Here is a 12,500-nt window from a genome sequence, read left to right as displayed (position 1 = left end):
CAATCCAGTTTACGTCGTTATTTGTATTACAGTTCGTTTGCTGTTTGTTTATGCTAGAGCTGACTCTTTATGCAATTTGTTATTTTACGCTAGTTTCTATGGTGTTATGGTAGTTAGGAAACCATAATTTACATTTAAATTTTTATTTGATACCGTTGATTATGTTAGCGTGGATTTATTTACGACATCTCCACGTCATTGGTTACCTTTGAAGTACGGAAAGATTCAACTAATCGGAATTTTCAATCTTCCAACGTTTCAATATTTTTTCTATATCCTCTTTCAAACTTATTTTTGTTTTGCCCGTTTGTTAATTAGTTTTATTTATTTTTTTATTTTACTTTTTATTTTATGTTCTTTTATTTTTCTTTTAATTGTTTTGGTCTTTCTTCTTCAGCATCCTTCTTTGTTATAATGACACAAAAGATTTTGTTAAACTTTCCTCCTGCCCAATTACAGTTGATTTACCTATTTATTTTTCCCTATTTGCTAATTATAGACACCATAATCCCCAATACCCCATTAATTTTTCACTTGGATTCATCCATTCATTAAGAGATGTCTTCATTCATTACTCATTCTCTACACTTCATTTTCATAATTAAAATATCAGTTTAGCTCTAACAAAATTGTCTTGTATAATCTTAGAAAATTCAAATCAATTCATCGATTTCACAATACTACTCTTCAAGTGTATTCTGATGATAGTCTCAGAAATAGTTAAAATACTTCCTTTAATGAGAACACACGATACAATCATCAGCATTATCATCGTCTCGTTACCTTCGCTCTTCAACAACCTAATGTTTTATCAGAGGATCAACATTCTATCATTTTACGCGGCAGAGGAAGACGAAGAAAGGAACGAATAGGGAGGGAGGGAAGGGGAAGAGAGAGAGGAAGGGGGTGATTATGAGAAAGCATTGATGGGTAAGGGGAGAGTGAGGGAATGGGCAGAGGCGAGGGGTAGGGAATAGAAGCCCGGGGGGTGAAGGGGAGAGGAAGAGAGAGTGAGAGTGAGAGGTGAGGGTTAAACAAGAATCGATTTGGTCCGCAGTAAACACAGGGTTGGCTCTGTCTCCTTTCTAGAACTGGGGATCTTAAGCCTCATGCGGACTTTTTTCAGTATTGTGACGACCTTCCTGCCGAAGGTGGCCGCCGTCCGGCCGTGCTCGCCAAGGCCTCCAGGAATTTGCAGGAGATTCGCAGCGGGCGTCTGCGCTCTGTGCTTGGCCGTGGAATTACGTAGTGATTTGCATGTCAGTTTTGGTGATTAGATGGGGATACTGGTGGTGGGGTTGGCGTTGGCTGTGCTGCTAGAGGTTTCGGGTGTGTGTGTGTGTGTGTCTGTGTGCGGGGAAGGAAAGGTAAAGGAGAAGGAAAGGTAATGGAGAAGGAAAGGGAGGAAAAAGAAACATGTGGTTTTGTCCTAATCGGGAAGAAATCCGTCATTAGATTTTCCTCATTGATGAGACCTCGATAATTTGGAATCTTTTCGTGGTCTGCAGTTAGACTTTACAGTATATACGGATTATGGAACGTTGTTCACTGTTCAAGATAACTCTTTAATTCTGTTATTATTATTGTTATTGCTAGCTTGACTCCAATATCATTATTATTATTACTAGCTAAGCTACAACCCTAGTTTTAAAAGCAGGATAAGCCCAAGTGGTTCAACGGGAGAAAATAGCTCAGTGAGAAAAGGGAACAAGGAAATAAATAAACTACAAGAGAAGTAACAGTTTCATGGGTATGTTGATAAACTGGAATCATTTAAGCATGAACAGATGATGAAGTGATACAGCAATTACCCTTTCAAACGTTTTCGAATGAACCCTATTGTAATTATACAGTATTTTGAACGCCGACCTTCCTCAAAGAGAAATAGCGTCTGAGGACTATTTATCATCAGAGATGTTCCACTCCTCCTCCGTCATGATTGTCTCAAGAATCATCCTTGTGATTTGGCGGGTTTTGTTGGAGGCGGTGCTTGCAGGGGTGATGCGTGCTTCTTCCTCCGTCCACGGGTAAGGAAATTAGGGAGAGAGGACACGACCCTTCTTCTTCTTCTTCTTCTTCTTCTGTTTACATAAGCGTACTTAGAAGTTTGTCAGGCCTCAGTGGGAATTAGGAGGGGCACTCAGGCTTCAGTGGGTATTAAGAGGGACACTTAGGACTCAGTGGGATGTAAGAGGGACACTCAGGTCTTAGTGGGAATTAGGAGGGGCCCTCAGGCTTCATAGGGTATTAAGAGGGACACTTAGGTCTCAGTGGGATGTAAGAGGGACACTCGGGTCTTAGTGGGAATTAGGAGGGGCACTCAGGCTTCAGTGGGTATTAAGAGGGACACTTATGACTCAGTGGGATGTAAGAGGGACACTCAGGTCTTAGTGGGAATTAGGAGGAGCACTCAGGCTTCAGTGGGTATTAAGAGGGACACTTAGGACTCAGTGGGATGTAAGAGGGACACTCGGGTCTTAGTGGGAATTAGGAGGGGCACTCAGGCTTCAGTGGGTATTAAGAGGGACACTTAGGACTCAGTGGGATGTAAGAGGGACACTCAGGTCTTAGTGGGAATTAGGAGGAGCACTCAGGCTTCAGTGGGTATTAAGAGAGACACTTAGGACTCAGTGGGATGTAAGAGGGACACTCAGGTCTTAGTGGGAATTAAGAGGAGCACTCAGGCTTCAGTGGGTATTAAGAGGGACACTTAGGACTCAGTGGGATGTAAGAGGGACACTCAGGTCTTAGTGGGAATTAGGAGGACACTCAGGCTTCAGTGGGTATTAAGAGGGACACTTAGGACTCAGTGGGATGTAAGAGGGACACTCAGGTCTTAGTGGGAATTAGGAGGAGCACTCAGGCTTCAGTGGGTATTAAGAGAGACACTTAGGACTCAGTGGGATGTAAGAGGGACACTCAGGTCTTAGTGGGAATTAGGAGGGGCACTCAGGCTTCAGTGGGTATTAAGAGAGACACAATAGGACTCAGTGGGATGTAAGAGGGACACTCAGGTCTTAGTGGGAATTAGGAGGGGCACTCAGGCTTCAGTGGGTATTAAGAGAGACACTTAGGACTCAGTGGGATGTAAGAGGGACACTCAGGTCTTAGTGGGAATTAGGAGGGGCACTCAGGCTTCAGTGGGTATTAAGAGAGACACAATAGGACTCAGTGGGATGTAAGAGGGACACTCAGGTCTTAGTGGGAATTAGGAGGGGCACTCAGGCTTCAGTGGGTATTAAGAGAGACACTTAGGACTCAGTGGGATGTAAGAGGGGCACTCAGGTCTTAGTGGGAATTAGGAGGGGCACTCAGGCTTCAGTGGGTATTAAGAGAGACACAATAGGACTCAGTGGGATGTAAGAGGGACACTCAGGTCTTAGTGGGAATTAGGAGGGGCACTCAGGCTTCAGTGGGTATTAAGAGAGACACTTAGGACTCAGTGGGATGTAAGAGGGACACTCAGGTGTTAGTGGGAATTAGGAGGGGAACTCAGGCTTCAGTGGGTATTAAGAGAGACACAGTAGGACTCAGCGGGATGTAAGAGGGACACTCAGGTGTTAGTGGGAATTAGGAGGGGCACTCAGGCTTCAGTGGGTATTAAGAGAGACACTTAGGACTCAGCGGGATGTAAGAGGGACACTCAGGTCTTAGTGGGAATTAGGAGGAGCACTCAGGCTTCAGTGGGTATTAAGAGAGACACTTAGGACTCAGTGGGATGTAAGAGGGACACTCAGGTCTTAGTGGGAATTAGGAGGGGCCCTCAGGCTTCATAGGGTATTAAGAGGGACACTTAGGTCTCAGTGGGATGTAAGAGGGACACTCGGGTCTTAGTGGGAATTAGGAGGGGCACTCAGGCTTCAGTGGGTATTAAGAGAGACACAATAGGACTCAGTGGGATGTAAGAGGGACACTCAGGTCTTAGTGGGAATTAGGAGGGGCACTCAGGCTTCAGTGGGTATTAAGAGAGACACTTAGAACTCAGTGGGATATAAGAGGGACACTCAGGTCTTAGTGGGAATTAGGAGGGGCACTCAGGCTTCAGTGGGTATTAAGAGAGACACTTAGGACTCAGTGGGATGTAAGAGGGACACTCAGGTCTTAGTGGGAATTAGGAGGAGCACTCAGGCTTCAGTGGGTATTAAGAGAGACACTTAGGACTCAGTGGGATGTAAGAGGGACACTCAGGTGTTAGTGGGAATTAGGAGGGGCACTCAGGCTTCAGTGGGTATTAAGAGAGACACAGTAGGACTCAGCGGGATGTAAGAGGGACACTCAGGTGTTAGTGGGAATTAGGAGGGGCACTCAGGCTTCAGTGGGTATTAAGAGGGACACTTAGGACTCAGTGGGATGTAAGAGGGACACTCAGGTCTTACTGGGAATTAGGAGGGGTACTCAGGCCTGAGTGGGAATTAGGAGGGGCATTCAGACTTCAGTGGGAATTAGGAAAGGCCCTCAGACCTAAGTGGGAATTAAGAGGGGCACTCAGGCCTCAATGGGAATTAGGAAGAGCACTCAGGCCGCAGTTGGAATTAGGAGGGGCATTCAGACCTCAGTAGGAATTAGGAGAGGGCCTCAGGCCACAGTTGGAATTAGGAGGGGCACCCAGGTCTCAGTAGAAATTAGGAGGAGCACTCAGGTATCAGTGGAAATTAGTAGGGGCACTCAGACATCATTGGAAATTAGGAGGGGCACTCAGGCCTCAGTGGGAATTGGTATGGGCACTCAGACATCATTGGGAATTAGGAGGGGCACTCTGGCCTCAGTAGAAATTAGTAGGGGCCCTAGGACATCATTGGAAATTAGGAGGGGCACTCAGGCCTCAGTGGGAATTGGTATGGGCACTCAGACATCATTGGGAATTAGGAGGGGCACTCTGGCCTCAGTAGAAATTAGTAGGGGCACTCAGACATCATTGGAAATTAGGAGGGGCACTCAGGCCTCAGTGGGAATTGGTATGGGCACTCAGACATCATTGGGAGTTAGGAGGAGCACTCCGGCCTCAGTGGGAAATAGGAGTGGCACTCAGACCTCAGTGGGAATTAGGAGTAGCACTCATGCCTCAGTGGGAATTAGGAGGGTCACTCAGACCTCAGTGGGAATTAGGAGGGGCACTCAGGCCTAAATGGGAATTAGGAGGGGCACTCAGGCCTCAGTGGGAATTAGGAGGGGCACTCAGGCCTCCATGGGAATTAGGAGTGGCACTAAGGGCTCAATGGGAATCAAGAGGGGCACTCAGGTCTCAAATGGAATTAAGAGGGGCACTCAGGCCTTAATGGGAATTAGGAGTGGCACGCAGGCCTCAATGGGAATTAAGAGGTGCACTCAGGCCTTAATGAGAATTAAGAGGTGCACCCAGGCCTCAATTGAAATTAAGAGGGGTTTTCAGGCCTCAATGGAAATTAAGAGGGGTTTTCAGGCTTCAATGGAAATTAAGAGGGGTTTTCAGGCCTCAATGGAAATTAAGAGGGGTTTTCAGGCCTCAGTGGGAATTAGGAGGGACACTCAGGCCTCAGTGGGAATTAAGAGGGGCTCTCAGGCCTCAATGAGAATTAAGAGGTGCACTCAGGTCTCAATGGGAATTAAGATGTGCACTCAGGTCTCAATGGGAATTAAGAGGTGCACTCAGGCCTTCATGAGAATTAAGAGGTGCACTCAGGTCTCAATGGGAATTAAGAGGTGCACTCAGGCCTTAATGAGAATTAAGAGGGGCACTCAGGCCTCAATGGGAATTGAGAGGTGCACTCAGGTCTCAATGGGAATTAAGAGGTGCACTCAGGTCTCAATGGGAATAAAGAGGTGCACCCAGGCCTCAATTGAAATTAAGAGGGGTTTTCAGGCCTCAATGGAAATTAAGAGGTGTTTTCAGGCCTCAGTGGGAATTAGGAGGGACACTCAGGCCTCAGTGGGAATTAAGAGGGGCTCTCAGGCCTCAATGAGAATTAAGAGGTGCACTCAGGCCTCAATGGGAATTAAGAAGGGCACCCAGGCCTCAATGGAAACTGAGAGGGGTTTTCAGGCCTCAATGTAAATTAAGAGTGGTTTTCAGGCCTCAATGGAAATTGAGAGGGGTTTTCAGGCCTCAGTGGGAATTAGGATTGGCACTCAGGCCTCACTGGGAATTAAGAGGGGCACTCAGGCCTCAGTGGGAATTAGGAGGGACACTCAGGCCTCACTGGGAATTAAGAGGGGCACTCAGGCCTCACTGAGAATTAAGAGTGGCTCTCAGGCCTCAGTGGGAATTAAGAGGGGCACTCAGGCCACAGTGGGAATCAAGAGGGGCATTTAGGCCTCAATGGGAATTAAGAGGGGTTCTCAGGCCTCCCTGGGAATTAAGAGGGACACTCAGGTCTCACTGGAAATTAAGAAGGGCACTCAGGCCTCATTGGGAATCAAGAGGGGTATTCAGGCCTCCATGGGAACTTAGACCTCACTGGGAATTAAGAGGGGCACTCAGGCCTCAATGGAAATTAAGAGGGGCACTCAAGCCTCAATGGGCATTAGGAGGGACACTCATGCCTCAGTGGGAATTAGGAGTGGCACTCGGGCCTCAGTGGGCCTTAGGAGGGCCCCTGAGAAGAAGCGTAATGGAATGTAATTGATGTGCATGTACACAAGGCACGTCACGCTAAGTACTCACTGACACCTTAAGAATGACAAAGTGCCCTTTTAAACGTATACTCTGAAGTTTTCAGCTTCAGATATTTGTACTTGCTGCCTATTGTTATCATTGCATTCATTGTGGCGGTTTCCAAGTCATTTTCTGGTATCTCTAGCATCTTATATGTTCCCTTTAAGAAATGGAGTTTCTGTGCTTTGGTAGTCTTTGTTTCAGTGATGAACTTCTGCTCAGTAAATATTTATCATTTACTTAATGCTTTTTATATTTCACATGAGTTCAAATAGTTATTTTGCTGATATCTTTAATGTGAAGAGTTACGTAATTGAAAGGATAAATGGAAAACCTGATATTTGAATGGTGATTTTAACCCGATAAGATATTCTTACGGCTCTGATTGGCTGATTTATTTCTCCTCTTTCCAAAAAATTCTTGTGCAGAATCAGTTTACTCGATTTAATTTTACTTCTGTATCTCCTCCGAGACATAAATAACACTAAAACTCTTCAACCTAATAGATATTCACTCCTAATTATTTGGATCTTCATCTCACACCTTGATGATTTTGTTGTGAAGGGAGTCTTGATGGTATTAGGTGGTGAGAACTAGGTCGAAATAGTTTTTAAGTTATTAATATTATGAAATAAAATAGTTTTAGTCTTATATATGAACCCAAATAGATGTTGCCCAAGTATGGAAAGTTATTATCAGGATGAAATAGTTTTATTAGTCGTAGTTATAAACTCAAACAAATTTTTACCCGATAGATTTGTATTTAGATGAAAAGTGAAAACTAGAGAAGGTCGGAAAGAGAACAGTATTTTTATTATTATTATTATTATTATTATTATTATTATTATTATTATTATTATTAATTGGTGAGCTACAACCCTAGTTGGAAAAGATGGATGCTATAAGCCTAGGGGCTCCATCAGTGAAAATAGCCCAGTGAGGAAAGGAAACAAGGAAAAATTAAATATTTAAGAACAGTAATATTAAAATAGATATACCCTCAATAAACTATAATAACTTTAACAAAATAAGAGGAAGCGTAATAAGATAGAATAGTGTGGCCGAGTGTACCCTCAAACAAGAGAACTCTAACCCAAGACAGTGGAAGACCATAGTGCTTTAAACAGCACTTATATAGCACCTCACTTTCCTTTCATTCTTTTAAGAGTTCTTGCATTAAAATGTGAAATTCCACCAGTAATAAGTTCTCCGTATGCAGTTGCAGATTTTCTACTGAAAGGAGTTATCAACTTTTTTTTATACTGCACCCTGAAACGATACTGTTCATGTAGAGATTCAAGTGCACAGTAGTACAGGGCTGGAAGGGAAATTGCTGTTAAAGGAACTCAGTAGCATTTCAATTTCGAACGTTAATCATGAGTATTATAATCAAGGAACCTTAATATTCGATTATTAATATATCTAAAATCAATTAGGTTACCATATTTTCTGGAATCTCTGTTCTCCATTACTTCATCTTAGCAATTAATTTATTTTTTTCCTCTCCTTTTAGTGACTGCAAAATAACAATTAAAATAGCTAAAATAGCTAGTAGTAAAAACTTCTGACATATCATTGATTTTGTTTCGAGTATAATTATTTCTTTTCTCTGAATCGAATGCTTGTGTATGATCTCTCAAAAGAGCCTCCAAAAAAGGGTTGATTATTTTTGCTTTATTTGTATCAATTCGAGAAAAGAAAACCCAAGATGCCCAATTGAAATCTGGCTACGAATCATTCCTTAAGAAAGCAATTGCAGACGAAATTTCCATAATTATCTTTGGTCTTTACTCAAGAAAGTCTTGAAATGTTCATGCAAATCGGCTTATCTCGTTTTCTCCCAGTCAGATGAGATCCTTATCTTTCGATTAACCTTTCTACCTTATCTTTTAACTTTACTTTTACCTATAGATCATTGTTCTGTGGTTTAAGTAAGATTAACGTCAACAATTCATCTCTTATATTATTCTCTAAGTTCTGCTTTTTGTTAGCAAGTTTTTAAGACCAGTTGTTACTCTTTTTCTCTGTATTGTCACTTTTATTTATATTTTGATTATATTGTCACTCATGTTTGAAGGATTTTCTTCGTTATCTGACATGGTTTCTATCAAGATATATAAAACTTATAGATAGGCTGTAAGGTATGATTGATAGATATTTATATATTCAATAGGGAATATTGCACGCGGCCGCACACACACACACACACACACACACTATATATATATATATATATATATATATATATATATATATATATATGTGTGTGTGTGTGTGTGTGTGTGTGGTGTTAATCACACGTACATGTACACACATATTCAACCATTCTCATCCCATCCCCCTTTCCTCTCACCTGGGTATGACTACTTCCTCTCCACTTACTCATGGGATGGGGAGTGACCAAATAGTTATACGTCTGGCAATGCCATTGACCATTGACCATAAAGAAACATATATATGTTTATATATTTATATATAGCCAGACACCTTCTCTATTATATAGAGGAGACGTGTGTGTGCGTGTGCGTGAGTTTGTTTGATCGGATGATTGTGTACTTCATATGGCTTGAACATAATCGCTTCAGGTGTTCACGAACTAATTTTTCATTGCTTCTTTTGTGCGTGGGTTCAGTGGCATCTTAAACGGTCCAAGAAAAATGGATTTTCCCCTAGATGCATTAATCTGTTCATGCAATGCTATACTCATCTTGAAAATTATTTATGGTAGTTGAGGAGTTCACTAGGAAATATTCAGAGGTTGAAGAAAACCCTATTCTTCTGAATATTTGAAATCTTGTATTCATAAGTAAGATGGTTTCTAATATTGTTAATGGATTATTATCATTATTGTTATCTTTATCATCTTATGAGTGGGATGAATGCAAAGAACAAGTCGACATCCACTAGATTCATGTTCTCTTGTTTTTTTTATCTTCCCGAAGAATAAAAAAGTCTAGAATGCATTTTGTACATTAGTTGTTATTGGCAATTAATACTGATCTTTTTTAGTATAGAATGAAATCCAGCTTCCTTCACAACCTGAATTTCTTAAATGTGTGATTGAGGAATCTGGAATGAAGTTTGATATCGTTGTGTCTTATATTCATTGCTATCATTCGTGTGCTTTGGTTGTAAAATAGTATTCATTGGACGTTTTCACAGAAATTTGATGACACTTTTGGTTTGCTCGGAAATGATCTGCGCATTTGCATGATATTAAGGATTGGGGTGGCCAATGTGGTAACGTCCCTGACTGGTGAATGCCAGACTGGGGTTCGAGTCCCGTTCAAACTCGTTAGTTCCTTTGGTCGCTGCAATCTCACCATCCTTTTTGCGCTAAGGGTGGGGGTTTGGGGGAGCCTATAGGTCTGTCTATTGAGTCTCATCAGCAGCCATTTTCTGGCCTTCCTTGGTCCTAGCTTGGGTGGAGAGGGGTCTTGGGCGCTGATCATATGTATATATGGTCAGTCTCTAGGGCATTGTCCTGCTTGAAAGGGTAATGTCACAGTCCCTTGCCACTGCCATTCATGAGCTACCTTTAAACCTTTAATACTAAATTTGTTATAGAAATAGTCTTAATGAACACTATTCATATACGAAGTAAACTTCCTTGATTAATGTATGATTCATTCAGCAACAACATTGAGGCATCACATTCCAGCAAATGCCAATATGATTGGTGAAGAGTTGTCAAAAATAATCGAATCATTGATTGATTCTAAGTCCTCGTATAGCCGTTTGCTCGCTTTCTGGCTTTAGACATGTGATCAATCTCGCTCACATTCACTTCGTTGTTTATGTGACTTCAATGAGATCCGTAGAGGTCAAACCGAACCTCTGTTGTTTGCTGTATCTTCGGACTGCCCAGTGCTATACGCATGGTCCACAGGTCAAAGGTCACAGAAGGCTTCTGGCATTCTTTGGAGGTAACGCATTCGTAGGGATACTTTCTACTGCAATAAGGGTTAAAGATGCATAAAGATTAAGCAAGTACTTTTCATCGATTTCAGTGGCTTTACAGAGCAGCAAACTAGAAAATGTACCTCGATAATGATTCTCAAATCATTTCTTTGAGAGACAAAGACCGACGGCTTCGTGCGTGATATATAATTTTGTTGAAAAAAAAATCGTGTTTCTATGTTACTCACCCACTATTATTGCTAATAAAAACAAGGGTGTAATCATGCTGGTATTAATGGCTTTTGAAAGAGCTTATTTAAACAGCATATCCTCGACGAGGAGCATTTTATAACATCTTAATAGCACAAAAAAGGCATAATTAGATATTACATTACGAACGGTCCTCTTGGGGGAACTTATGCACTCAATTTTTCCAGCGGGTTCCATAGAGTTGATCTCTTTGTTAGGAAGGGGTTGATTTTGACCGTTGCAGCAACTGCGATGGTATTGGATGCTAATGGACAAAAAGATGTCAGTGAGAAAGGAAGTGGGATTTAGGGAAATAACAGTTATGCTAGCAAATGGAGTCATTGAAAAGGGATGAAAGGTTATATGAAGGTATTTTGATTAAAGGAATTTGAAACGATTGAAGCTAAAATTAACAAACATAAAAGTTTCACTTACTAAAAGCACAATTTTCCTAAACTATAATTAGGTATTTCAGTTTCGGAATCAAAATTCTTTATGTAGTTAATTGCGCTGTGTTCATCCTTATGTTTTTTCATAATCGTAAAATAAGAAATGGCAGCTATAAATAAAATTTATTATCTAAGTATGTATATTTGATAAGCTATGATATTATATATTGCATATATATTATATACATATATACTATATATGTATATATGTATAAATAAATGAAGAAAAAATCTTTAAAGTAGTTCTTGAATTAAAGAAATATTTCTTGGTGAAAGTACTTGAATGCATTCAAGCACTAGTTTTCAGCAGTCATATCTAAAGGATATCCATTATTTACAATGATCTTAATTAGAGTCCTCAAAACTAATCGACAAATCAGTAACGAAACATGTTACTGGCCGGAAGTTCCCCAGAGGCTAAAAGTTCTTTCAACCTTTCAAGTCTTATTTGTCATCTTATCAGCTAAAATGTCCCAGCATTTGTATTAGATATAGGATACACAGTATACTGAGGTAATTCAAAATCTTTGGGAATTGTTATATGCAGATCATCTGGTAGTTACTGCAGAGAGGAGGAAGAATTACAGAGAAGTGTTAGAGTCACAAGAAACTTAGGCAAAAGAATGTCAAATAAACTAAATCGATATCTGTTGTACTGTAATGTAGTAAGAGTAGTGACGATGTATGATTCAGAAACGTAATGTTTAAGAGGGAAGGAAAAACAAAAGGTGGAGAAAACAATTATGAGGAGGTTGAAGTAGATTTGTGTTGCTTTATAAAAGGTTGACAATGAAGAATTGTCTCAAAACTTAGCTGTTACAACAGTTACTCTAATAAGGCCTTAAGAATGTTTTGTTTACATTGTAGAATAGATTATATATCCGTTGTTTTTTAGATGAATCTTTTGAATGAAGCCATTGTGTAATGCTTCATTCTTTTTCCTTGTAAATTTTACAATGTTAGTGGAGCACCAGTTACTTTTTTAAGATTTACTGGACTTAGATGTCATTTGATATTTTCCATCATAATTTCCATGCTTTGATCGTTAGGGAAAATCAAAAAGTCTCATTATATATTTTCTCTATGTATGTAAATAATTATATATACGTGAAGAAAGAAAGGGGAGAGAGAGAGAGAGAGAGAGAGAGAGAGAGAGAGAGAGAGAGAGAGAGAGAGACAAGTCATTCAAAGGACTACAAGTTCCAGTCGGGGTTTGCTAACAAAACTTTCATTATCGTCCGAGGGAAAGGAAGCATTGCCATGCAACGCCA

General features: G+C 40.9%; 2 protein-coding genes across 2 annotated transcripts in view; both read left to right on the top strand.

The window, feature by feature from the left end:
- The window catches only part of LOC137642713 (uncharacterized), a 181,181-nt gene that overhangs the window by 95,647 nt on the left and 73,034 nt on the right, over positions 1–12,500 (top strand).
- On the top strand, positions 4,496–5,125 carry LOC137643281 (uncharacterized). Its single transcript, XM_068376120.1, has one exon. The coding sequence runs from the start codon at positions 4,496–4,498 to the stop codon at positions 5,123–5,125; it is 630 nt and encodes a 209-aa protein (XP_068232221.1).

Source organism: Palaemon carinicauda, chromosome 6, assembly GCF_036898095.1.
Source record: "Palaemon carinicauda isolate YSFRI2023 chromosome 6, ASM3689809v2, whole genome shotgun sequence".
In the NCBI taxonomy this organism is placed as follows: Eukaryota; Metazoa; Arthropoda; class Malacostraca; order Decapoda; family Palaemonidae; genus Palaemon; species Palaemon carinicauda.
Note: the sequence above shows the minus strand (reverse complement) of the source record. Positions and strands in the feature narration are given on the sequence as shown.